General features: G+C 34.1%; 3 protein-coding genes across 3 annotated transcripts in view; 1 reads left to right on the plus strand and 2 right to left on the minus strand.

The window, feature by feature from the left end:
• Positions 1 to 23616, plus strand: gsap (gamma-secretase activating protein). The gene is made up of 31 exons (XM_056455609.1): positions 1 to 463; positions 627 to 688; positions 2316 to 2372; positions 2524 to 2593; positions 2748 to 2792; positions 4781 to 4869; positions 4966 to 5035; positions 5476 to 5525; positions 5610 to 5714; positions 5827 to 5883; positions 5971 to 6017; positions 6751 to 6830; positions 7215 to 7292; positions 7375 to 7461; positions 7601 to 7693; positions 8415 to 8635; positions 8744 to 8813; positions 8888 to 8967; positions 9095 to 9175; positions 9872 to 10006; positions 11193 to 11251; positions 11563 to 11594; positions 12281 to 12342; positions 13457 to 13552; positions 14431 to 14501; positions 14581 to 14675; positions 15932 to 16051; positions 16310 to 16371; positions 22379 to 22483; positions 22895 to 22991; positions 23093 to 23616. Exons 1-31 carry the CDS (start codon positions 382 to 384, stop codon positions 23191 to 23193), a joined length of 2559 nt encoding a protein of 852 aa, XP_056311584.1. The 5' UTR covers positions 1 to 381; the 3' UTR covers positions 23194 to 23616.
• On the minus strand, positions 20071 to 21166 carry LOC130222968 (uncharacterized). Its single transcript, XM_056455611.1, has 2 exons — positions 20679 to 21166; positions 20071 to 20204 (listed from the first exon to the last, which is right to left on the minus strand). The coding sequence occupies exons 1-2, from the start codon at positions 20845 to 20847 to the stop codon at positions 20071 to 20073; spliced, it is 303 nt and encodes a 100-aa protein (XP_056311586.1). The 5' UTR covers positions 20848 to 21166.
• ccdc146 (coiled-coil domain containing 146) overlaps positions 23488 to 26943 on the minus strand; it is a 27861-nt gene continuing 24405 nt past the window's right edge. Inside the window, exons 16-18 of the mRNA XM_056455612.1 lie at positions 26708 to 26845; positions 26152 to 26400; positions 23488 to 24468 (exon numbers count right to left, since the gene is read on the minus strand). Of these exons, the coding sequence (XP_056311587.1) occupies positions 24268 to 24468; positions 26152 to 26400; positions 26708 to 26845 (588 nt within the window). The 3' untranslated portion in view covers positions 23488 to 24267. The remainder of the gene's footprint in view (positions 24469 to 26151; positions 26401 to 26707; positions 26846 to 26943) is intronic.

Raw genomic sequence — 26943 nt, forward strand, 5'->3', positions numbered from 1 at the left:
TTCTGTAAACACCGCAAGTGATGTCGGGATTGAGATATTCAGTGACTTTCGGTTTGTTTCGAGTAGAATATTTTCGATCGTGATGCGTTTTAGTTTATCTGGTCTGTCACTCCGGGTTTTACAAGCTCCTTAAGTTCGCTTCAGGTCGTTTGAATCGTTTTAAAGCATCGGTTTCAGCAAACGGAGTCACTAAAAGATGTCTTGATGGTGTTCAGCGCACTGTCAGTGTTCGGCTCGTCGATAACCTGTATGAATAACTTACATGTAATATGTAAATTTATAGAAGTCAATGTGTTCAGTCATAAAGTTTGCGTGGAGTTCTCTGTCCTGAACGCCTGAAATCAGGCCACTTCTGCTAAATCTCTGCAGGACAAAACATTCATGCTGAGATTAAACCCCACTTTCGATATTCAGAGAGATGTTGTATCAAGCATTTTGGCCAAGGAGGAAAGGGCGAATATAGGTAAGTAGACTTACGGTGTAAAATCATGCTAATCATATTTTTAAATGTAGTAGGAATACTACGGACTATCATAACTAATACTACTAATAATAATTACTTCACCATCGTTTTGATTGTATTGTAACCTATTAGTTATTACTGTACTGTGCTGTGTTGTGTGCAGGTGTTCTTGAGCCTCGTATTCTGAGTGTGGAGAGAGATGGAGGAGTCGTGTACTCATGGAGAGTAAGTTTGGTTTTAGTTTATGTGTCTCTTTAATTTGACAGGTCATGTGCTCGACGTGCCGTTCATAACCGCGCAAATGACTCTCGCAGGAACAATCCGCCGCCAGTCTACAGCAAACGAGCTCTGCGTGCCATACATACAATATACACTATACTAGTACATGGCTTATATTAATTCCAGGAAGTAATATGTGTGGATCCTGGTGAAATAGGGTAGAACTCTCATGCTCAAGTAAATGTATTGTACTTTATACAAAATATGAGATAAATTGAATTGCTTTTTACAATAATAATAATTCATTTTGACAACACATGATCATTTCTTACTGAAAAACAAAGGAGGACAGTATTATAAGCTGATAATATATAGCTTAATTGAAATGTAAAGTCTGACTTAAAACAGGATCTATTAAGGATTATACACACATACTCTAAGTGTACCTGTTCTAATTAGAGGCCAAACATTACTGAATACATGTAAGTAGTATGCATTTTGGTTTATATTCCATATAGAAATATGATATACAGTTAAAGTCAAAATTATTAACCCTCCTGTCATTTTCTTTTTTAAATGTTTCCCATATGATGTTTAATCGAGCAAAGAATTAAAAACAGTATTTTGGATAATATATTTTCTTCTGGAGAAAGTCTTATTTGTTTTAACTGTCTACAGAACAAACCAATTTTAATGATAACAACAATTTGCTTATAAATACACTAATTTACCTAATTATAGTTAAGCCTACTTTAAGCTGAACACTAGTATCTTGAAAAATATCTAGTAAAATGTTATGTTCTTTCATCATGGCAAAGATAAAAGAAATCAGTTATTATTAGATATTAGTTATATAAACATTTATGTTTAAAAATCTTCTTTCCATTAAACAGAAATTGCGGAAAAAAATATACAGGGGGTTAATAATTCAGGAGGGCTAATAATTCTTACTTCGACTGTATTTATGTATATAACATACAATTTTTTATTTTATTTTACATATATTATGTAGTCATGTATATTATTATTATTATTATTATTATTAGAGATAATACAAAATCTGAATACAACAGCATTACAAGAAAATACAAAATACATATCAACTGTGTAAGGTTCAACTGCTGTATTAGATCCAGATAATAAAAAAAAAATGTAATATTATAAATGCTGTATGGCCATATATCAGATTTCTATATGAAATAGCTTTACACCAAAAATCATAGTAGATCATCATTATATTTATTTAGAGGTGTTCTTAATTCAAACTCTGGGGTCCAATGACATTGCAAAATTAATGAAGATTTGAAAATGTTGGAAATTTCAACCAATAAATCTCAGGTACAGTTGGTGGTTATAATGGGCATGTTTGGATGACAGTTCTTGTATTTTTACAATTTATCATCTTAAAGCACACAACTGGAAGATTAACGCTCATCTATTATGATCTTTTTACTTCTTTTTACATTTGAGAGATTATTGCCAGGTACAGTATGCAAGATTTTCATCATTCTACACAACAAGCTTGCTTGTGTCTCTATTAATTAGGACACAACCAAGTGTCACGATGGATACAAACTGAATTGTCTTCATTTCCCTTTTGTAAACTAACTGATTTCCCAATCCTTATGTTTAGGGGGCAACAGGAACTACAAGAATTGGGAAATATGATCCTCACAGTACAGAGAATAAGGTACAGATATGTTATAACAGCTATAAATGATTATAAACTAAATAAAGATTTATGGTGTATATGAATACTTGGAATGGTGCATTAAATTGTGTGAAATAAACTGAACTGAAGAAGAGACAGTTAAAAATCCATGTGCCTCTTGTGTTCACAGCTCCTCTACACTTTTGACAAGCAGGTGTGTGTCAGCAGCTGCTCTTTAAATAGAGAAGAAACACTTCTGGGTAAGACTTAAAGCCGATATATATCAGTTTTGAGTAGGCACACGGATCATTGTATTAGTAGTTGTGTTTCTTTTTCAGTATGTTAATATTTTGGGTTTATTATAATATTTTGGATTTGTGATGGTGATTACTAATGTACAGTTTTCTGTCCTAGCGGTCAGTCTGTCTCAATGCACACAAGAAGGCCGCTTTAAACCAGGTACATGAAATCCTGAAGTAGTTCAGTCACAAAATACAATACCTGTGTTTTATTTATTTTTATTCATTTAAAAAAAAAATTTCCAAATAGGAAAAATAAAAAATTTTACTAACTCACAGGGCCATTTTTCATATCAAAGTTGATATTTAGCTGCACCATATTGGTGTTTCGTAACATCTAGTTTTTTTTATGAGGTGGGTCGTTAGCTCAAAGCTCAACCCGCAACCTGGAGGACCAGGACATACTATACACACATACACTACGGACAATTTAGCTTACCCAATTGACTTATAATGCATGTCTTTGGAATGTGGGGGAAACTGGAGCACCCGGAGGAAACCCATGCCAACACGGGGAGAACATGCAAACTCCACACAGAAATACCAACTGACCCAGTCGAGGTTTAAACCAGCAATCTTCTTGCTGTGAGGTGATAGTGTTAACCACTGTGCCACCGGAGCAATTTTAGGTCATAAAAATAAGTATAATTAAAATTTCATAAAGTATTTCTTTTGGGAATGGAAAAACAGGATAGCTATGCATAATAAATATATTTTAGCAACTGACACAGTTCATGCAGATTTATGCTATAAATTTAAAGTAAGCCTATGAATAATTAAGTTATTCATTTTTAATCAGGTTAAAAAAAACACACATTTTGTTTTATAATAAATCTATTTAATTAGTAATTTTTGGCTGTCATTGTTTCCTTGTATTCATTTAAGAAAAACATTTTATTTGATCACTTTTCATTAATTCCCTCCATTTTTTTATTCATTACTAATTTAAAAAACTTGTTATAAAACCTTTTCTTATTTTTTTTCTTATTTACCTTTATTTTAATAATTATCATAAGCCAATTTATTATTATCATTATTAAAAGCAATCATTCCTATGAGACATTAAAAACCTCATCATATTTTTTATATGAATGTTAATTAATATGAATTCAAATGTTTTAATAAATAAGTTTGACTTTCCTCCACCATATCCACTGTCATCATTTCAGATTTTAGTTAGTCTAGCATTATTTTATTTGCTTCTGTGGCATGAATGTTACAAGTTCTTGTTTTAGAAATATTTTTATAATTAAACTGTTTGAGGAAGAAGAGGCAGTTTTATACCAGTGGTTTCATTTCCCTCATCGGTTGCTTTGGTTACATTTATAATAATAATTAAATAAATGTGGCACCAGGAAGGTCTTTTTTGTGACCTAACGACACCTTATTTTTTTATAATTGTATGTTTATTATTGTTATGATAACCTTTATTTTATCAGTAAAGACACATTGAAATTAAAAATCTCTTTTACAAGAGCGTCCTGGCCAAGATTAGGCAGTATACATGTCACATGGGTGTAACAGACAACAAACATAAAAAAACAATTTAACAGTTAACAAGAATCACACATTGACAAACTACTCAAAACATCTACAAGCCTGTGTTTCAATTTCTAAATCATTTATACTCTTTTTAAAAGCATTTAGTGAAATCAATTCTTTAAACTGCAACTTTGTTTGTAGATTATTCCAAGAAAAGGTGCTGCGTTTTAGAAGCCTTTTTTCCCATCTCAGTCTGCACTTTAGGAACAGACAGTAAATAAATATCCTGTGACCGAAGGCCATAGCTAAGGACAGGCTTTTTACAAATGTAATTCTGGAGATATGATAGTAGTAATCCCAATATAGGTTTGTAAACAAAGATATGCCAATGCTTGAGCCTACGAATGGACAAAGCAGACCAACCTACCCTAGTATACTGGTTAACACACAATGATGAGTAAGGGATTTAAATGTATGTATGGATGCATTTATAACAGTGGCATATTCACAAATGTATACAAATTTTCTCACATGCATTAAACAGAATCTAAGAGGTTTAGAAAGATGAAATTACAGAAATAAAGGTGCAGTTAAATGTGCATAGGAATCACGCTATTGTGGTTATCCTTTAACTCCTGATATGACTCTGTTTGCTTTCTACTTTAGTGTCAAAATGTTTAACGCTGCTCATCGAGATTCACCCAATCAACAACACAAAGGTTCTGAAGGCGGTTGACTGCAAGGTCAAAGTGCAGGTACTGACGAGATCTCATGTGAATCTTTGATTATTTTTTTCTTTATGATGGTCTACTGTAAATTTACTTGAAAATAACCCATGACCTCCTTTTTAGTTTCTCTATCCCAAGACATGCCGGACCACCGTCTTGGAGAGCCATTTGCTGTTGGCATCAGAGGATGGCTGTATGTATTGTGGAAAAGTTGAAGATTTCATTAATAGGATTTATAAATTGTAGTCTACAGTGTTTTATACGTCACTCACATAAATCCAGAATTGAACATAAGTTGCAGACTTTTCTTTCTAATTTTGATGTATATCTGAGTAAAACAAATTAAACAGTGTTGGTTTTTCCGTTGGAATTGTTTGGATGGTGGGATAAGTGTGGTTTCCTTTTGTTCTGAACTTGTTTCAGTAAACTCATCATCCTCAACAAAACATTTTGCTACAAGAAGGATGGGAAATGGCATGTAATTAAAAAAGAATTGCATTAATGAATAAATAAAAATAAGCACTCCATTATTTTTTATAAATAGCAACTATCTGTTTTATTTTTCATGCTGACATGAATATGAATATGTATATTTATTGCAAGTGAATGTAAATGGTTGTTATTTTTCTGCAGATGTTGATCAGTACCACATAGCTCTGACCAAACAGGAAGGATACAGAGTAGTAAGAGAAATTCTTTTTCATGGTATAAATCTATTGATACTCATATGTATTGAGTGGACACATATATTTGTGTTTTTCAAACAGGTGATGCAGAATTCAGAGCGTCTGAGCAGAGAGAGAGTGGCAGAGGAGTTTATATGGGTCCAGTGGGACTCAGACACTCAAAGAATATTCTATCTTACTGCACGGGTCAGAATCTCTTTCCTTTTTACTTGCCCTTATAATTTATTTATGTATTTTTTAAAGACGAAAATGTTAATTTTCCAGTGTATGTCAGTGTTTTTTTCTTTCTACACTATAGGAGAAACACACACTCAAGTGTGTGCAGTTTTACGCTGATCGCAATTTTGAAACTGTGGTAAACATTTCTCTGTACATTACAGTTAAATACTTTTGAATATTTAAAACTGGTTAATTGAAATACAAACACTTTTATGTTTGACAGTTTGAGCTTCCATTGGAGATGCCCAACATTGTCACTACTTCTGTGAGGTGAGTGTTTTCTGGTAAAATACATGCAAAATAACACTTACTTATAGGAGTGTGATATTGACACAAACAGTATACCTTCATATATATATTTATTTTCATAAAGATTGTGTGGTTTAAGCTTGTCATGGATAAATAAATATCATATTAAAACTTTTAGAAAGTTTCTGCAAATCCGCTGTCTTTATGAGTGAGTCATTAAAACATTAACTCAATTGATTAATTCAAAAAGGCTTATTCTGTCTTTATTTATTGATCACTGAATCATATACATTGTTTAAAAACAAGAACAACACGCCACAGTGTTGCTCTGAGACACAATTGTTCTACTATTATTTCTGTTTCGGAAATAAAACTAAACAGACAATACAATGTGTAAGGTTAACTTTTCATTTGTTCAGCTGTTGTATCAATTCAATTGACTATGTCCTATCTCGCTGATGTGCTCATATCATATCAAAACTGTTCTATTGCTTATGAAATTAACTATATCCACTTTAAAAATAATTCATAAAAAAATTCTCATATAACTTTATAGTTGCTACATATAGCTTTTTATAAGGCTTATGTCCATTAGGCATTAGGTTAAATTTGACCATACATTGTCAAAACAACAATTGCAATATTATAGCAGACTAAAAATATCATACACCCGTCTCTAAATATATGCAAACAGTCATATGATTGAAAACAAGCCAGTGTTTTATGAATAAAAAAGTGCCTGTGGCCTCTATAGGTTTGTTAACTTTGGGTATGATCACTATCAAGACCTGGAGGACGAGGGTCTCAGGTTAGAGGTGTTCACCAGCCCAGCAGGCAAGTGATTTAGCATTTACTTTTCAACATTAAATCATATTAAGAAATATATCTATATATCAATAAAAGACACCATATTTACCTTTGTTTTTTCCACTTTTCTAACTTGTCATGGAATAGAGAGTAAGTTTATATTTTCTCAGCCTTTTGCTTATTTTAACTTAATCATAAAGATGCTTAAATTAGTTAACAGTTGGTATTTAATCACAAAATCATTTCCTGAAATCACCTACACCAAATTGCCAAAATGCTTTCCGTGTATTGTTTATCGCTTGATTTCTGCTGATCTGCTTTTGCACTGTCTTGGCTTTCTTTTTTGTCTAATTTGTTTGATTTGAACTGATGTAAGCTGCTGTTCTGAATGTTTATAAATGTCTTGAATAGGAACCATGTGTGTGTGCTACAGCCATCCAGTGCGCTGGCATAAGGACGCCACATACACTATTGCATTTGTGCACCAAGGTACAAAACATTATACCCTGATATACATATTGATACAGATATGAAGGATTAAATTGAATCTCTCTCTTTCTCTCTCTGATAGGCTGCAGTAAGACGTTCACTGTTTCTCTAGAGCAAGGCTCTGCACCAGCAAATTTCACAACTGTCCACCCTATCTTCATTCATCTGGGTCAGTATAGCCATTATCTCCTAATCAACCCAGAGTAATCCATTCAGCCCAGTCTTTAGTTCTCACATATATTCAGATATGGAAAGTCATTCAATTGAAATTCATCTGAAAGGTCATTTTATTATATATCATTATATAGATTATTACATAGTGGTGTACATGCCTGATCAGTTCCTGCACTTAATCAACTGCAGACAACAGGACCTTCTCTGCTACAGTCTTTTCCTGTCAGGTAAGGCCTAATATTTAGTTTTATTATTATCTTTAGAAAGATGTGTGGGGTTTTTCTCCCTAACCTTTTTAAGTTTTATTTAATTTTGTTATATAGTGGGGGTTTTTTTGTCATTTGCTCCAGATATTTGTGAAAGGTTTTTCAACTTTTTTTTTTTAATTTAATTTCATGTTAGCTTTTGTTTCTCCAGAAATTTGGGAATTTTTTCCTTTCCATTTTTGTTTTGTTTGTTTAATTTCCTTTTATATTTAGTTTCTTTTATTTGTTTATTTACTGATTTACTTTGTTTTGTGCATTGTTTTTGTAATTTTCTCTAGACATTCATTTCATTTTTATACACAAAACATCAGTATTATTTTTTTTATATTTATCACAGTTTTAATAATTTTATTCGTTGAATTTTTTGTCATTATTTCCAGAAAATTAGATCTTCTCTTCCTCAACTTCTTTGATTAAAAACGTCTTTAGATTTATTTAAACAACAGCAGTATTATTAAATATTTTCAATATTTTTACTCTTCACCATTATCCTAAAACAGTCAAATTAGTTAATGATTTACCAGTTTCAATTGTGAATTGTATTTTATGTTAAACCACTAATTCTAGATTTAACATATGTTTGGTGTTTATATTAAACACATTTAATGTTCTTAATTCATTTTCACAGTCGTGATCAGTTAATTTGTAAATTTTTCATGTGTATTACCTTGCTCCTTCACAGGCGCAGATGGTCATATTGAAGCACTTTGTTCGGGCAGAGTGGTTGTGAGTGTGTCTGGCAACCGGCTGCTTGATGTCCAAGCTGGCAGGATGTACAACATGGATCTCAACCCAGACTTCCTGCTTGAGCTTCTGAGTTCAGGCAGACCTGAAGCCCAGCAACTAGCGGCTCTGCACTGCATGCTGGTCTACCTGCAGCCAAATCCTGTGCTAGAGCTTAAGGTGAGACAAAGACTTGAGCAAAAAAGAGAAAGAAAACAAGAGAGAGAGAGGTTAGTTCCATGATAAGCAAAAGTCCTGAAATATATTCTCGTTTCTCCATCTTTTTAGATTATAAACTGGATCAGTGAGAACGTCATGAGCTTTGATGCTTTTGATCAGATTCAGGAATTTATTCTAGGTGAGTGCTTGTGTTTTCCATTTTATTTAGTATGAAATTAAATCTAAATAATCTCATGTTGTCTCTCATTTAAGCCTCCCTGTACAGAATAAGCTACCAGCAGTGTGTGAGCTTAGATAAGCTGTTACCATACTCCTGTGTATTTGAGAAGAAGGTACTGTACTTCTTTAGCATTTGATCAAATGTTTCCCCTATAAAACAGATTCTAGATGACATTTTTTATGTTTTTAGTGATAATCACTTGTTGAAAGAAGGTCTTATGCACCATTATTTTTATCTAGGAGCTTCCTGTGGCTCTGACAGCAATATCTGGTGTGAAATGCACCCCTGAACTGCTCTGTCAACCAATAATCAAAGGGAAGGTGAGAGACATACTCACAATATGCATTCATATATATAATTAAATATTATCTGCATGACCGGCAGGGCTTAAAAATAAGATGTTATTTTCAACAGATATGACAGATGCGTTTATCCATTAAAATGACATGTTCAGATTATAAAAACTCTTTGAATTGAAAGTCAACTGAAAAAAAAATCCACATAAATATGTAGTTTTTATGTTTTTTCTTCAGATATTTAGCTTATACTGTGATTTATTTATTTTTTGGGTGAACCATCCCTTTAATACATGCTGTCTAAGAATATTTTTTGTTGTCACATTATATGCAAAATAGCCTACATACAAAACACTAGGTGGCAATAGAGCCTCTGATCAATGCTAGTGCATTCAGATCAATATTTAATTCATTCAATCTGTTTGGGAGAAGTGTTAGCAGAAAACACATCGACAGGAAATGTTTGAGCTGTGAAATAGATTTCACAGTCAGCTGAAACGAACAAAAAAAAAAAAAGATGGCTATTAAATCAGAATGAAATTGTGAAACCATTCAGAAACATTTGCCAGGGCTTTCGTCCAGATCAATCACTTTACTTGTACTTCAGGAACACTCACTTTTGTGCTTCACTGCAAATCTGTTTAGCAAATCTCCTTTTGAGATAATGTTGTATTTGTGTTCTATTTCTGTGGTGGTAATATTGGCTCCGATGGATTAAAGGCTAAAAGCCTGCAGGGTTACTGGGAAGAGCTTCAGCATGTTTTGGACAGGATGAGGTATTTCGAGGCGGTACCGAGTCCACGCTTCAGGACCAGTCTGATTAAAGAGGACTGGACTAAACTTCAGGCTGCTATGGTGAGCACTAGGAATTTGAGTTAAATATCAATAATGTTTGTTTAGTTTGGTACAGATCTTTCATTCTGTTCTGTGCAGTTTCTGAAATATAATTGGAACTGATCAGAGCCATAGCACATGAGTCCATTTCACACACACATACACACATGCACACACAATCTCCCTAGTGGAGCATGCATTTCTAAGTAAATGGGAGAGACATTCTTTACTGATTTACTTTTAAATCAAATCCAGATGCGATGTTTAACACAAGTAATCTGGATTCATCTTTATGATAAATTGCGATCATCAGTAACGCTCAAAAATTGAAATATTACCCACAAGCGAAACATCATCATTTATAGAAAATGTGAACACAGCAGAAGATTGCAGACTTGTGGCTAAAAGATCTTGAAATATACAAGATTATGGCCATATTGGGAAAGATGTTGTATTATTGAATTATAACATATTTGCAATATTGTTCGAGATGTGTTCAATCCAAACCAATTCCAGACTACAGTAATTACATGTTTTTTGTTTTCTCTTTAAAATTTGTCTCCATTAAGAATACATACATATCATGTACATTTGAAGTACAGTTGAAGAATAATTAGCCCCCTTTGGATTTTTTTTTCTTTTTTAATTATTTCCCAAATGATGTTTAACAGAGCAAGAAAATTTTCACAGTATGTCTGATAATATTTTTTCTTCTGGAGAAAGTCTTATTTGTTTTATTTCGGCTAGAATAAAAGAAGTTTTACATTTTTAAAAAACTATTTAAGGGTCAAAATTATTAGCCCCTTTTAGCTATATTATTTTTTTCGATAGTCTACAGAACAAACCAACGTTATACAATAACTTGCCTAATTACCCTAACCTGCCTAGTTAACCTAATTAACCAAGTTAAGCCTTTAAATGTACCTTTAAGCTGTATAGAAGTGTCTTGAAAAATATCTAGTAATTTTTTTTATACTGTATATATTTTATACTGTCATCATGGCAAAGATAAAATAAATCAGTTATTAGAGATGTGTTATTAAAACTATTCTGTTTAGAAATGTGTTGAAAAAATCTTCTCTCCGTTAAATAGAAATTGTAGGAAAAAATAACAGGGGGGCTAATAATTCTGACTTCAACTGTATATCATCTAGCACTGTGCTATAATTATGTATTATAATGTCTTGATATGTTAATATTTCTGCAGAACTCGGAGAAGAAGAAATCCCCCCGTGGTCATCACTACATTGAGGAGAACACCAAAAAGTGGGTGGATTTTGGCAAATGCTGTGTGTGTGTGTGTGTGTGTGTGCATGCTACACTTTCAAAACAGCATTAGTTAGTTTTCATAGTAAACTAAACATTTAACGAAGAGCTAAAAGATCTTTAAAACAACAGCATATTTGCTTTTTTAACAGTAGTCTAATGTTAGATGTAAAATGATGCTACAGAAAGAGTTTATTTAATAATAAAGTGTCTGCTTGTGATTGATATTTGATGAAGCTTTGGAGTGAAGCAACTGAAATGCATCTTGATGTAATTAAAATGTCTCCTTTCTGTTTGTTTCTCATGTGCAGAGTTTTATCCATGGTGGACACTTGGCGTTTGGGTGAGCTAAACTTACTTTAAATGGTCAGTCGTGTCAGTGAAAGGACACTTGTGAGAATATTTATCCCTGATCAAATCCTGGAAGTATTTCAGGCTTTTATGGAAAGTCCCAGCGACTGGAGCTTCAGGGTCACATTCTCTGTTGTGAATGTAATCGGTCTCTAGGTTTATGTGTAGTTAATCAAGCACCTCATTAGATACGAGGGAAATGGGAGTAGGAATTCGGTAGTGTTATATAAGACTGATTACAGTACCTCCTCCTTACTCGAAAAACACACACAGTCACACACACAAATCTGTTATCGCATGTGAGTCAAAAGAGCTGGACGTTTCACTGAGCTCATTTATTTTCAGTTCCTAAAATAATTTATTACATATTATGGTATAATTATTAAGGATTTTGTTAGTCAAAAATGAAACTCTGTGAAATTTTACATCATGTCCTCATGTTGTTTCAAACCTGGCATTCTTTCTTCTGTAGAACATAAAAAAAGATATTTTGCAGAATGTTTGTGCTGCTCTTTTCCAAGCATAGTTATTAAAAAGAAATCCAAAATTTGAATGTTTGCTAGTTTGAAGCTATAGATAAGATATTAAAACATGATAGTTATTCAGGGTTGTATTGACATTGGATGAGTAAATGATGACAGAATTGTGTAAAATAGACCTTACTTTCTGTTTTTCCAGACAGGCGCGTTGTTCCACTCTTCCAGGAGGAAGATCAACAGCAGAGGGTGCTAGTGGGCCTGGTGAGTGACTGGACTTTCAGTTGTCCAGCAGTGGTCAGCCGTAACTCTCCATAGAAAATAAGCAGACCTATTATAGATTAAAGCAGTTGAAATAAGAGTCAATGGGGGACATGCACAAGCAATATTAAACCACTATACAAACCCTGACTGCGAGGATAAAAGCTCTAATCAGAAACAGAAGGCCCACAGAGATGCTCCTTTAAATTGTTTTTGTGACAACAGAAGTCCTGAAGATTGATTATTGTTATTCGGACCACCCACTCCAAATCTAAAACAGATTAAATGTCAAGTGGGTCATTCTTGAAATCATCCTTTTGGTTAAATCTATTGAGGACTATTATTTGCAGGGGTAGACTTTGTTTAACTTTGTGTACATTTTAAAGTGAAATCATTTTAATGTATAGTACAGCACTCTGGAATATGCGATTGTGTTTAGTTAATGATTCTGACTACTCATTTTGGAGGCAAAAAATCTACTGTATATTTTAGCCTTTTTAACAGACAACCAATATCACTGATCAAGGGACAGTTTGCTCAAAAAAGAAAATGCCCTCATTATTTATTCTCCCTCATGTGGTTTTAAACCTTTATGAGATTCCTTCTTTAAAAAAATGAAGAATAGTGGCTTGTGGGACCCATCAACTTCCATAGTAGGAAAAAATATACATTATGGAAATCAGTGGGTCCCAGCAACCTGCATTCTTCATTGTTCTACTGAAGAAAGAAACTCAAATAGGAAAGAAGTAAATGGTGAATTATTGATGACAGAACTTTCATTTTTGTGTGAACTATTCCTTAAGCTGTGCTAGATCCATGTCTCTAGGGTCACTATTTTTTTTATACATGGGGAAATTATTATTTTTTTTAATATCAAGACGTCATTTAGTGTAACAACAATTTATATTTTAATTAGTACGGCTTAGAATACGTCAGTTGTTTTATTGTTAAGTATATTAATTAGTTATTTGAAAAAATAAAATAGGCATACATTTTGTTTTTCCTTCAGTAAAAAAATATTTATTTTTACATCAATGACCAGCATTGCATATTTTTAAGGCATCTTCATGTGTCAATCAGTATATTTACTGTAGGTTTAAATATTTGTCTTTTTCAGATGGTAGACAAACTCAGAGAACACTTGAACAGACATTTATCACGATTGGGGAAGAAGAAGATTGATTTGCTGGTGGTGAATTATGCTGCAAAGCTGGTATGTGTTTGTGCTCATACATAGTTTCACTAGAGATCTCTTGCAGCACACATGTTAGCAATTGCCAGTTGCGGGACGACACAGTAAAACCAACCACCTTTTATACACTTATATAAAGGCCTGTTCACATCAAGAGCAATACTGATCACTAAAATGATAATGATTCAGTTTCATAAAGGAATAGCAAAGACAATATTAAAAGAATGGCACAGGGAAACTATGTTATTGGAATCAGTTTAGAAGTGATGATCAATGAAATCATCCAATCAAAATCCAACCTACTTTTTTATAGAAAATGGTGGAGCTTGGTGACAGGTTGTTTTGCATTCTGCCTCGTTATGGCTGATAAACCCTTGTCCCTTTGCCAAAGTTATCTTTTTACTACTGGAAAAGTTAGGACAAACCCACAAAATGTTCTGCTTGTCTATTACGCTTGGTGGAGGAAGAAAAGTTCAAGATATGCGCCATATATCTGTTTCCACCCAACTAACACTGTATCAACCCCTGTTCAGGAGTCAAGAGGGGAAGCAGATGGACATTTAGTGGTTCCTGTTTTTAGACCAGGATAAGCGTGAGGATGTGAAAAACCATGCGTGATCTTCCTTGGATGAGTGCGTGTGTTAATGAGTTGCTCGAGTGAAACTAAAGTCAGCAGGGGTGGTGTCCGTGAGTTTGTGCTCTCCATGAAAACAGGAAGGGAAAGTGACTCAGATTATCCAGTACACTCTCTGACAGCTGTCACTTCAGGACACCATGGTTTTTTTTTCCAATAAACATCCTCAGAGATTCTCACTAGTTTTATAGGAGATGGGTGTTGTCCTGAATCTGCTGTTTGTGTAATATAATTTAAGTAATATATGACTATGCTCTTTGTTTAGCTTGAACTCATCTGGCATGTGTTGGAATTGGTGTGGCAGAAGCTGAAGTTGGGCCCTTGGGTGCTCTGCATGTATGTGCACCTTGTTTTACTTCCTTTTAAGAAAGCGAAGACTTGAATATAAAGCTTTCAATTCTTGTCTCTGTTATAGTAAGCAGCAGGGTAACTCAGAGGAATGGGCCATGTTTCATGTGATGTTTCGCATTCTGGAAGCCACTAAAGGGCTCTGTCTTCCTCTTCCTCCAGGTAAGAGAAGGTCTGACAACATTTAGAAAAGCCTTGTGAGCTGCCTTTTTGTCTTTCAGCTAAAAAAAGAGCATCTGGACCTCACAAGTGACTTATTTGGAATGCTCTATGTAGGAAGGAACTCAACAAAACATACCTCCCCACATGAAGAAACTTGCAATTGATTCCAGTAGTTTGATGTTAAAAAACAATACACCAGCAGTTCACTTTTTTAACCCCATTATCCACAATTTTTGAAGGCCACAAGACTTAGTGGTCTTAATTTAATTGATTGATTGATTAATTGATTGATTGATTCAAACTTGAAGTGATCGTTCTCCAAAAAATAATAATTGACAAGTTAATTTACTCACCATCAGGTCATCGAAAATCCAGGTCACTTATTAGCTGAATCAGTGGTCATTGATTCACCACTGTGCTTCAAAGCAGTCATGACTACTGAAGAAAAAAAGTCACCGACAACTTTGATGACCTGTTAGATGGGAAGGGGGAACATTTTAATTTTTGTATTCCTTGAATTTACTTCATAATTTGCCGTATTCCTTTAATTTACTTCATAAGGATTAAGGACTCTGAATCATAAAATAAGTCAGAATAGCTGTTTATTCACAGCTGTGAGAAATTAAGTGATGTAAACTCAAAATTCTGACTTTTAACTTGGAATACTGATAATTGTTTTTCTCTGAATTGTAAGTTTATAACTAGCAATTATGAGTTTATATCTCACAATTTTGACTTTTTAAAGGAATTATCAAACAATTGTGAGATTTAAACTTATGAGGAATTATGGTGTTGTGCTTTCACTGCCAAATTCATAATTCTGCATTTGATTTTTGGCATAAATTAGTGTCTTGAGCAACAAAATGTATCTTACTAGATTTTACACAGTTTACTTTCTTAATATATACATTTATATATACATGTTGTAGTTTCCTTAATAATGCCAAAAAAAAAAATCTTAAGTTCACCCGTTAATGACCAAAGAACATCAACGCTGGAACTGTCTGCAAAATTCAAATAAATCCCATATAGTTTAGATCTTGGGTGTGTCCGATTCTATGACCCATTGAGACCATTTCAGAAATCTGAAGCATGCCAGATCTGTTTGGGTGGATCCGCTCTTTGACACAAATGCTTCTGCAAGGACTCAGGCCTATCTGGAAGATGATTAACAGTAGAAACACAGACCTGATTTTTCAGCTCTGTCTGCTAACTGGTTATATTAAGTGTATTAATATGTATGCATTTGTGCCTAGGTTATTCAACACTGTTAAGTGTTCTTGGAGTCCGTTGTCTCCCACAGCACACTTTTCTCCAGTATGTGGATCATGGCCTTCTTCAACTTACAGAACCATTTGTTTCACGCCTCCTGACAGGTACACATTTAAAAACACATATTGTAATATACTGTTTCTAAAGCTGTCTATTTAATATATAGAGTAGATAGCAACATTAGTTTAACATTACCTGCTACTTTGGAACTTTGGACAACAAAGGATAAAAACGTACCCGTAACCTGCAGAAAATTAGTTACTTTTCAATCAAACAGTGCATTTAGATAAAACTGCAAAATCTAAAATGTAAAAATGCATTTGATGTTCTCTCACTCTTTCTGTCTATCTTCCTCATGCCAGATTTAGATAACAGCGACGCCAATGAGCAGCTGAAGTTCAGTATCCTGAAAAGACTTCCTGAGGTAACTTTTCTACTTGGGTCTTCTCTTAAAATCTTTGTCCTATGAAGCCCAGCCTTGCTTTTTCCTCACTTCCCAGTAAGAGCTGTTTCGGAGATGTCAGTAAATATCCTGTGCTGAAGAAAAATTATGTAAACGTATTTGTGAGTCATGACATGACATGTACTTAGGCTTTAGTCTTTATTTTCTAGTCTTGAAGCAGCCAAGTGAGAAAGTGGAGCAGGTGCAATAGAAAAACAAAACAAGCCTGTTTCCCTTGTGGTGATCAGTTCTGTGTTTTTTTTCCTCCAGTTGTCTGTTCCAATTTCCCACCTCTTCCAGTGGTTTTGGAAAATAAAGGGAAAAAACTGTCGGTTTTTAGTGTTATTATTGGGAGTGAATCATCAGTGCATGTTATTCCAAAGACTGTTCTTCCAAAGAATCTGTTGCAGGAACATTCATCAAACTTAATCTAGGATTAAAAAGGTTAACAACAAGCTAAATAGTAATAAGCTGTATCCCAATTCAGACGAAGCATCCTTCAAAGCTATCATTGACAAAGAGCAGTACTTTTTGTGTACATTCGTATATCCCTTTTTTAATGCGTTACTGTCAAAATCTACACAAAAAAATCTTGTTCTTAGGATCTAATCTTGGAATCTAAGCGGACCTCATTTGTGATATATTTCTTGTAACCTTCAATGCTACATTTATTGTACTACGTTGAAATGGCTGTATGATTTTGAAGGTTCCAGTCTCTAAATTGGAACAGAGCTACAGTCATTAAAATTTTGAAAACATCTTAATGCTGGAAAAAAATGCATGTGATAAATGTGGCAGCAATGTCAAATAATACATCTAAAGATACAAATCTTTAGAAATTTATGAAAGCAGTGCAAACTTTAAATCCAATCTTTTCCCAATATCCCACCAACATTTTGACTCAAAAAACCTTTAAAGGGACAGTTTATTCAAAAATTAAGATTCTGCCATCATTTACTTGATTATTTCTTCTGTTGATTACAAATATTGTTAAAAAAAAAAAAAAAAAACATTGACTTCCACAGTATTCTTTTCCTACTATGGATGTTATTGGCTACCATTTCCCAACATTTTTCAAAATATCCTTTTTTTTGTGTTTAAAGGTCCTGTGAAGTGCTCTGAAATATGCATTTTTATTCAATGTTTGATGTAATCTCAACATGAAAATACAGTGGCACATAGTGTAGCTTCTCCCCTTTTTTAAAAACTACCAACAGTGTTTTGTTTTATCACCGCTCTGCCGGTGAGAGTGGTTGAGATCAAGCACATCAAATGAAAAGCGACTCAAAGGGGGCAGAGCATGTCAGATACTAGAGAGCATTTGATTGGTTATAATTTGAAATAAGAAACTGTGGTATGGGTTGACGTGATTAAAACTGTTGACCCATTTAGGCGGAAGTGACCAACTACAAGCTTTACACGGTTTTATCAGTGTTATATCTTCTAAACGCGAATTTTGTCACTGTTATGGAGCACACAAGCTTATAGATATCTTAAAAACTGATAATACAATTGTGTTTTCCAGTTAACAGAACAAACCACTGTAGTCCAATGACTTGCCTAATTATCTTGCCTGATTGTCTTCAGAAACATGTTTTATTGTGCTGGTGTAGATTTTGTTGTTATGAATAAGTTATATGCATAGAAGTGTTGTTCAGCCACTGAAATCTTCCAGCGACCTTTTACAGCATCGATAATGTAGATTTTTATTTAGATTAAAACAAAACATCAGTAAGTAGCGCTATTCTGCCTAGCCTGCTTTACTGAGCTGAAGTTGGTTTTATATTCACATTGGTTCATTTTTGAACAATGACTACCTGTGACACGCTCCCTACATTGTTTACCATGCTACTTTCAATTTTCGGTCTGAAATAGCATGTAAGTATGGCTTAGTAATAAGTGTAATTCCTGCACGCCGCCGGCCAATCACTAAGCATACAGTGCAAAGCTCGTGAGAGAGTGTGACTGATGAGTGGAACTGATGAGAGAGTGACTACATAACTGAAAACATGCTAGATATAATACAGTTTTCGTTCAGAATTGTAGTATTATAAATTACTATAAAGTTCTCTAACTGGCGGATGACATGATCTAGTGGGTCTCTGTCATCTTTAATGTGCACGTTCATGATTTCAGGAGGTGTGGATTTGGACGACACGGAAGGCACCATCTTTCAAAGATATTATGCTAACCGGTTAGCATTTAGGCAGATCACCTACTGCATCTTTAACCTAGTTAAACATTAACAGGAATAGTTCAACCAAAAAAAATAATTCTGTCATCATTTACACAGCATTTAGCTGTTATAAACCAGTTTGATATTCTTTCTTCGGGTTGAACTGAAAAGAAGATATTTGAAAGAATGTTTAAAACCTGTAAGCACACTTTTGAACACATTCAACACTTTTGAAGGAGACAATTAAGCAGATAAACACAACACACTGTTTTTCTTTTTTGTCCAACACAACTTTATTGAATTTTAGACTTTCCTCGGCCCCCATAATAAAATATGGCGGTTTTTCCCCCGTATTGCAGCTTGGGCCTTGGAGGCAGGTCTGGTGTTGGGCCACATATGCTGCTTCTTCTGTATTCTGTACTTTGTCATGTTCTCCTCTTTCAAACTGCAACTCGTCCTTGTCCACCTCATCATCCTAATCTTCTTCACCCACTCTTTCCTTACAATGTCAATTGTTGTCACTTTCTCCTCCATGTTCTTTTCCACCTCCTCACTTTCCTTTTCTTTCGTCTCCTCTTCCAGCCTGCAGTTCCTCCTTCTCATCCTCCTCTTCTTCTTCACCTCCTCCTCCTTCTTATCAATGTCATTTATTTTCTCTTTCTCACTTTCATTTCCTTTCATCTCCTCCTCCTCCTTTTCAATGTATTTTATTTCCTCCTCATTTTTCTCTTCTTCCATCTTGTCCTCCTCCACCACACTTTTCATCTTCTCCTCCTCCTCCTCATCCATGTTATCAGTCTCTTTCTCAGTCATCAACTCCTCCATCTTCTCTACCACCTCCTCCTCCTGCATTATCTTCTTCCCTTCTTCCTTTTTCACCACCATCTTCTCATAGATCTCATAATCTGTTAAAAGACAAATGATTGCAGTTTGCACATAGTACACAGTTGTTTTCAATGAGACGTTAAACTCCAGATAAGGGGGATTAAAAATACAGTTTATTCATAACATTATAGTTAGGGTTGGGTATCGTTTGGGGTTATATCGATACCGATGCTAAATCAATACTTTTAAAACGGTATCGCTGCCAAAACAGTATCTGAACCAGTACGTATAAGCCACAAAATTATGGTGGATGACTTTAGAAAAATCTTTTATTTGACCAAAAATATATTTTAATAATTTTCATTGAACAATATAATTGAAGTTTAAAGTATACATCGATTCATATTTTATATATTTGAATCAAATTGCATTAATTTATTTATTTTTGATCATTTGTTTGTTAGTATGATTTTAAGATTTGCATTATGCAATTAATATTACATTAGCTTCCTACTAACCTATGGAGACGTGGTCATCAAAATCAGGGAACTCTATTTTTCTTGGGTTGGGGCTATGTTTTCGTTCACTGAGTACGTTTACAAAATTATATGCTGATTCGGCACCAGGTTTCGGTACCCAACCCTAATTATAATCTAAAAAATATGTGGATGCCAAAACCATCATTTACCTTCAGAGGATGAAAGACTGAATGGCTCATTGCTGGGAGAGAAGCAAAACCACTTTAAAGCGGCTCTGATAAAAGAAGCAATCTTGCTCTTCTTTTTTCTTTGTTTCACTTTCTCCTTCTTGTCGCCTGTTAAAAGAGAAATGATTGCACATCTTTACACACTTTTCCACAGTAATTTGAGATGAAGTTAGAATGAACATTGACCAAAAACAAAAATCTGTAAACAATCCAAGGAATCATCTTTGAATCATTTTTTTCAGTATACATCCTGCTATAGTCTCACTGTTTCTGTAATATCAACTGTATTTTACTGTATGTGGTATGTTACTGTATTTTAAAGTTGCTTTGTAAAAATGACAGTGAAGATATACATACAATTCTGTCAATATATATACCACAAGATAAATACAGTAAAAACAGTACTTTTGCTGTAATTGATTCACAGTAAGTTAGTGGTAAACTGCTGCATACTGTGGATTTTATAGGAATTTCTTTATGAAAACAGCTGTCTATGATACTGTACAAACATAAATTTTGAGTAGTAAGTATATTAGTCAGGAAAACACTGGATACTCATATCAGAATGTAAATATGACTCACTATTAGTGCAGTTTATAGGCTGTTCTTTGAGCAGCTGCATTTCTTTCTGGCTCTTGGAGATCTTGCTGGCTTTGGAGAAAGAGATCTCAACCTCCACTCCAACTCCGTCCTTCTCCATTTTGGCAGCCGATGTTGCGGGGTCAACATCCAGTGTAAGAAGCTCAACCATGATAGAAATCGGTTGAAGGTTTCAGGCTTTTACCTGTAAACACTTTTTAAAACTCAGGGTTTGCAAGCTGGAATAGGATGAGGATTTCGGTCTTGCACCGTGAATCACTCAAACGGGGAGATGTTTAATCGCTGAGACTTGAAAAACTTAGATATTCAATCTCTACGAAAGACACACCTGCTCTACGCCACTACAACAAACCCACAAGAGATTCTCCTATAATACAAGGCTTTAAGTACACTTTTGGAATGCGTTCTATTCTCAGAACATGTTCTACGCTTCACTATGGTAACAAGACCTAACACTAAGAAATGTTTTCTTTTAAAGACAAATGACTGAGGATATGTGCAAATTACATAAAATAAATAAAAAAAATCTAAGTGAATTGATCAAAATCTGCCTTGGTAACACTTTATAATAACTACACACTATGAATCATCTATTAAGCATTAGCAAATAGTTAACTCATTATCTGTTAAGCATCCTACATAATTTTACGTTAGTAAGCAGTTTATAAATACAGATACACATGCTGTATTCTTGACTTATAAGCACATTTATAATGTGCTTAATAATTGTATTTTCATACTTTACTATTAATTTAATATTAAATATTTATAAACCAAATGGTTTATAAAACTAATTACTTTTTCTAACTAAAAACTATTTCTATTTAAGAGTAGTTGGTGGCTTTTAGAATACTTCAGAATGAGTAAGTAAATGATTAATAAACTATAATAAACTAAATTCAAATTAACATTTATATATTTTATCATTCAGGCATATAGTAATGGTTACTATATACGTTAGTAAATGCTTTAATAACTCAACTTCATGCAGTTTTGTGACCTAATATAAAGTGAGGACTATTTATGCTTTGTAAATCCCTTATAAATGGCAATTAAATGCTCAGTATCAAATTAGCAATAAGGCTGCATTTACACTGCAGCTCTTGGTGGTCTTTTTTGATGACTCGCTTACATCATATTTTTATTCGTTTATTCGACTCTGAGTCAAATATTTCACAGAATTAATTTTTCAAAGAATTAATTGTTTTAAATAAAGGGCACTTTGAGATTTAAACCTCAGGTGGATGTTTTCAATTACTTGGAGCTGTGTTACACACTGCATGGAAGGTCATTTTCAAAAACCCATAAGGGCTCTTTAATTTCTTTCCTTACAGTAACATTTGTTTAAAAGTTCTCCATTTATTTACTGCAGAGGATACTGACCTGACCTATATTTTTTATTATTAAATTATTATTATTATTATTGTATTAATAAATGTGTTAAATCATAATAATTTTTTGATTGGGCAAATGAAAATCTTATCCATTTTATGGGACCTTTAACAGAAAAAAGAAAATCATAAGTTCCAGTATGGAACAGGTATACAGACCGTAAATGAAAACAGAATTTAACATGTTGATTAATCCCTTTAATTTGAATCATGAATATCGCATTATGATTGTAAAATGGGTTGTTATTAATCCTAATACATTCACATAGTTTTTTTTCTTTCTTTAATTAGCATATCGATAAGAAAGTGAGCCAACGGTGGGATCATCCCATAACCTCTGCAAGCATCTCCAGAGAATACATCAGGACTCTGCTGGACAAAGACTCAGAGAGCAAGGTGAATATGCCAGGGGGTGTACACGTAACTACTTAACGCATTGTCAGAAAAGTGGGTAATTTGTACAGATTCATATGAAAACATAAACTTACCCCTCATTGGGGAGGAGCAGATCGCATGAAAATGTCCAAATGAGGTCATACAAATTAATATGAATTAGCCATTAAATGAAAAGGTTATGAAGTGCCGTAAGATTGCGTTGCTTTTTAACGAGAGAAACTTTTGAATATCTGCCAAACAACTGTAATTAATAATGGGATGAAACTAGATGACTAGACAGTGAGACATGCATCTTCTTTCTAGAGAAAATCAAGTGTTTTGATTCTTAGGAATTTGAATTATGGTCTTGGCACTTAAATCAGAGCAAATGCTCAAATGTTTACCAGTAAAACACGTGATCTTTTTTTTCAGGACTCTGCACTTTTGGACTACAGCATGTCAAGTTTCTATCCTGATTTTCTACCTCTGAACTACCTCGCCAAAGTTCTCTCCAACAGGGAGGAACAAGGTATGTGGTTTGAGAGATGAAGTCATTCATAAGCTATGTTCTGTGATATTCAATGTTGTCCATTAAAGTAAGGTAATGCTATTGTGGGGGGTTTATTTCAGCTCAGAACCCGTTTGAAGAGCAGGAGAATGTGGATGTCAGGTTTGTGGAGGAAACAGCCTTAAAGCAGACGCTGATCAAACTGGGCTTCGAGGTCAAGTAAAAACAGCCCAGTACAAACTGAAAAAGTAGTTTAAAGGGAAACATTGAGGAAAAATTATAGAGGAAAAGCCCTCACCAAAGAACAAAGCTTATGGGTTCTTTCAGGTGACTATAATAATGTACAGAAATGTATGAGTGTCATACTAAAAACTGAAGCCCAAAATTATGCTGTTGACCAAAAATAACACCTTTGCTATCTGTCTAGTCTTTAAAAATCACATTTTAGTACCCATATGGACACGTACTGAATCTAGTGATGCCAATACGTATGGGAAAAATCACACACTTTTCTGTACACCCAGATGCGATGGAAGAGCACCAACAAAAAAGGGATTTTTTTCTCTCCAGATGTTGTATGGGGTCAGTTGGGTACATTTGTAAATATTTTTTGAATACAAAATAAAAGATCATATGTTCTTTTGTATGCTTTTTGTTGATAGCAATTTCCTGAATGGTTACTTTAGTTTACTCCTGCTGTATGTTTGCGATAATGCTGTTAAGCCTGTAAGGCATGATATTCATTTTGCAGCTGTGTTTATAAGGTTATTGGTTACTTTTCTGTAAAGCCCTTTGAGCTGTATGAAAACGAAACTACTAATGAAATCCTCTATCAAGCTTTAGCTACTCCTATGTCAAAGGTTGATGAAATGCCAAAGTATAAAACCCATTTAAAATAACTGGCAAAAGATAAACCACGCAAGTATTAGATAAGGCAATCTCCTTGACCCCTATTAGAGACAATACTACTCTAAATGCAATTCTAAAATGCTGTAAATGATTTCTGCTTAAATGGTTTCAGCTGTGCATGGCTCCACAGGGCATAGCATCATGTCTAACTCCTCTCCCGACCTTCAGCTCTGGCAGGTCTCTAAAGAATTTCTGTGAATTCCCATCATGCCACCACCAGGAGCTTCACTTGGCTGCTAAGTGTAGAAATAAGACCCATATGACAGTCAAGTCTTACAATAGCATCATTAGATCTAAGGAAATGGACCAGATTCTTCAAAACTGGGAGCACATCAGGACTTTTATTTCTATATCTGTATGCATCACCAGTTTGCAGGTGAGACTCACTCTAGATCTCGATAGGCTTGATTTTTGGTTTGCGAATGTGGCGAATGTTGGCACCGGGTTCAGTGGGTTTAAAGGGGGTGAGGGCTCCGTAGTGTTTGGGTACTGGCAAAGGATCGTCAATGGGGATGTAAGCATTGGGTCGAAGCTCAGCCGTGGTGTAAACACCATTTGGAAGCTGGTTCCACTCGTCTTCCTCTGCCAGCTAACAAACAATCACAGAAATAGTATAGTAGAGTGTTAGTATAATGTAACATGATATTAATAATCATGTGGTATAATTTTCTTAAGACTTTATTTTAGGTAACAATTCTCACTATTAACTAGTGGATTATTATATAGTGCATAGTACATGTATAGTATATATTCTGCATGATCTTATTCTACATTCCTAAACCAACCAATACCTAAACCCAAAAACTACATTAATAAGTATTAATTAGGAGTTTATTGAGGCTAAAGTCATAATGATTTGTTAATAACTATAACTGTATCTAAAATTAAACTGTGACCTTATATATTTACCTAAATATATAATATAATAGTTTAACACTTTGGACAGATTTGTTTTGACCCCCATTCCCCTTGTAGTGGAATGAACCAGTTAAAACAGAGAAGTAAAAATTTTTCGACTATGTTATTTTAAAATAAAAAATAAAATATAAAATTGCATTTTGGTGATTGCACATTTTCATTAATTCCCCCTACCCTTTTCTCAGCTTTTTTTGAAATCATTACATTGTTTTCATTACTAAAGATAGATATGTATATCAAAATTTGAAATAATTTTTAATCTTTGTATAAATGGTTTCTCAATACATATTAATAAAATAATTTTAAAAATATTTAATTAAGTGTGTGGATATAAAAGATAAAGTAAAAAAGTTAACTCAAAAAAGTGAAAGTTTCCTCATTTACTCACTAATTGTTCTAAACTTTTATGAATTTCTTTCTTCTGTTGAACACAAAACAGATGTTCTAAAAAAATTATCTATCTATCTATTGTAGGAACAAAAAATACTATGGAAGTCATTTTACTTTTCTTAAGTAATGAGAAAAGTAACGCATTACTTTAAAAAAATAAGTAATAATACTTGAGTCACTTTTTTTTTAATGTAACGCGAGTTACTTTTTAGTTTAATTAACTAGCTTTTAAAAAATAAATTGCTAAATTAAAATTAGTCACAATGAATCACACAGTCAATGAGATAATGTGTTCATTATTTTGAACGCATCGAAGAAAAGGAAAAGAGGATAGTCTCAATAGACAGTGATTTTACTTTAGACAAATATTACAAAAGAAGCAAACACATTGCTTTAAACTTTCAATATGTATATAGGACATGTATAGCTCTGGGGTCAGGAAGTTCTCTGATAACATTATCCTAAAATATTTTTTTATGTGTTTTTTTAAAGGTAAATATAGGTGTAGGTTATACAGTGTGTTGTTAATTGCAGAGCTCCTCTATTAAAAAAACAGGAAAAAAAGTTCTGAAAGAGATCATGCCTCAGCCAGGTAATAAAAAGTAACACAATAGTAAATCAAATGTAACTTAACACATTACTTACCATAAAATGTAACTAACATAATTATTTACTTTTTGGGGGAGTAACTCAATATCGTAATGCATTACTTTCAAAAGTAATTTTCCCAACCCAGCTTACCTGTATCTTCCTTTGTGTTCAACAGAAGAAAAACTCAGAAGATGAGTAAATTATGGCAGTAAGAATTAAACTGAGGAACATTCGTGTTCCTGAAAAAGTGTTTACATACACCATATATTATATTTGATTAATATGTTCATAATGTTCAGTAGAGGTATTGATGAATAAGCACACCATGATTTTTTAGGTTTTTGTGTCTGTTTGATGGCATTCAGAGTCTTACCATAGCTTTTCTCTCAGCATCTTCCTGGCGTCTGTGCTGATCTTGAAGGTGACGCAGCCACTCGTTCTCAATGCTATCTGACGGGGGCAAACCTTGCTCCACACGCTTCTGACACAAGTCCAGCTGCAGTTCCTTTTCCTTCATCTCCTGCTGCAGGCCCATACACTCGGCTTTCCGCATGGACAGCTCTGCTACCACCGCCATCATTTTACGGCTGCGCTTTCTGATCTGAGCCTGCAGTTCATTCACCTAAAAGAAAAACACATCCTAAATGATTATGCTTCAAATGCTGGCTTTTCTTGACCCTCTGTGTTTACATTAACACGCCACATCAGTTTGAGGTTCAGTCAAGATGAGGGCTGGATTGGAGCAAATATGCTTTCTGTGGTTTATTAATGTGGGCGACTGATGTTTTTTGGGAGTTCTTGAGATCTGCAGGGTCTTGAGACATCATTTGTGTACTTTATATCTATGCAAATTCTAAAGGAAACCTTGTCAAGGGCTGATTTTAAACAACAGTGCTGTTTTGTCAAAGCAAATGTGTCTGTAAACTCACTTTCTTGGCCAGATGGAGTGTGTCTTCGTTACTGTTGTCAGCTTTGATTTGGATGCGCTTGGAAAGGCGTCCAACCTGCTCACACACAAGCTCCATTTCCAAGAGCTGAGCCTCTTTATCTGCCAGGTGTATCTCCAACTAAACACACACATAAATACAGCACCAGTAAGCGAAATCCACAATTGCTTTTCCACTAGATTTTTATCTGTAGTAGTCCATACTTCTTCTAACCAAGT

This window comes from Danio aesculapii, chromosome 4 (genome assembly GCF_903798145.1).
Source record: "Danio aesculapii chromosome 4, fDanAes4.1, whole genome shotgun sequence".
In the NCBI taxonomy this organism is placed as follows: domain Eukaryota; kingdom Metazoa; phylum Chordata; class Actinopteri; order Cypriniformes; family Danionidae; genus Danio; species Danio aesculapii.

Coding starts and splice junctions, on each gene's coding strand:
- LOC130222968 (XM_056455611.1), bottom strand. CDS start 20,847: ATGGTTGAGCTTCTTACACTGGATGTTGACCCCGCAACATCGGCTGCC. Junction 20,205..20,678: donor GCCTATAAACTGCACTAATA/GTGAGTCATATT, acceptor CTCTTTTAACAG/GCGACAAGAAGGAGAAAGTG.
- gsap (XM_056455609.1), top strand. CDS start 382: ATGCTGAGATTAAACCCCACTTTCGATATTCAGAGAGATGTTGTATCA. Junction 7,462..7,600: donor CCCTATCTTCATTCATCTGG/GTCAGTATAGCC, acceptor ATCATTATATAG/ATTATTACATAGTGGTGTAC. Junction 16,372..22,378: donor TCCTGAAAAGACTTCCTGAG/GTAACTTTTCTA, acceptor TTCTTTAATTAG/CATATCGATAAGAAAGTGAG.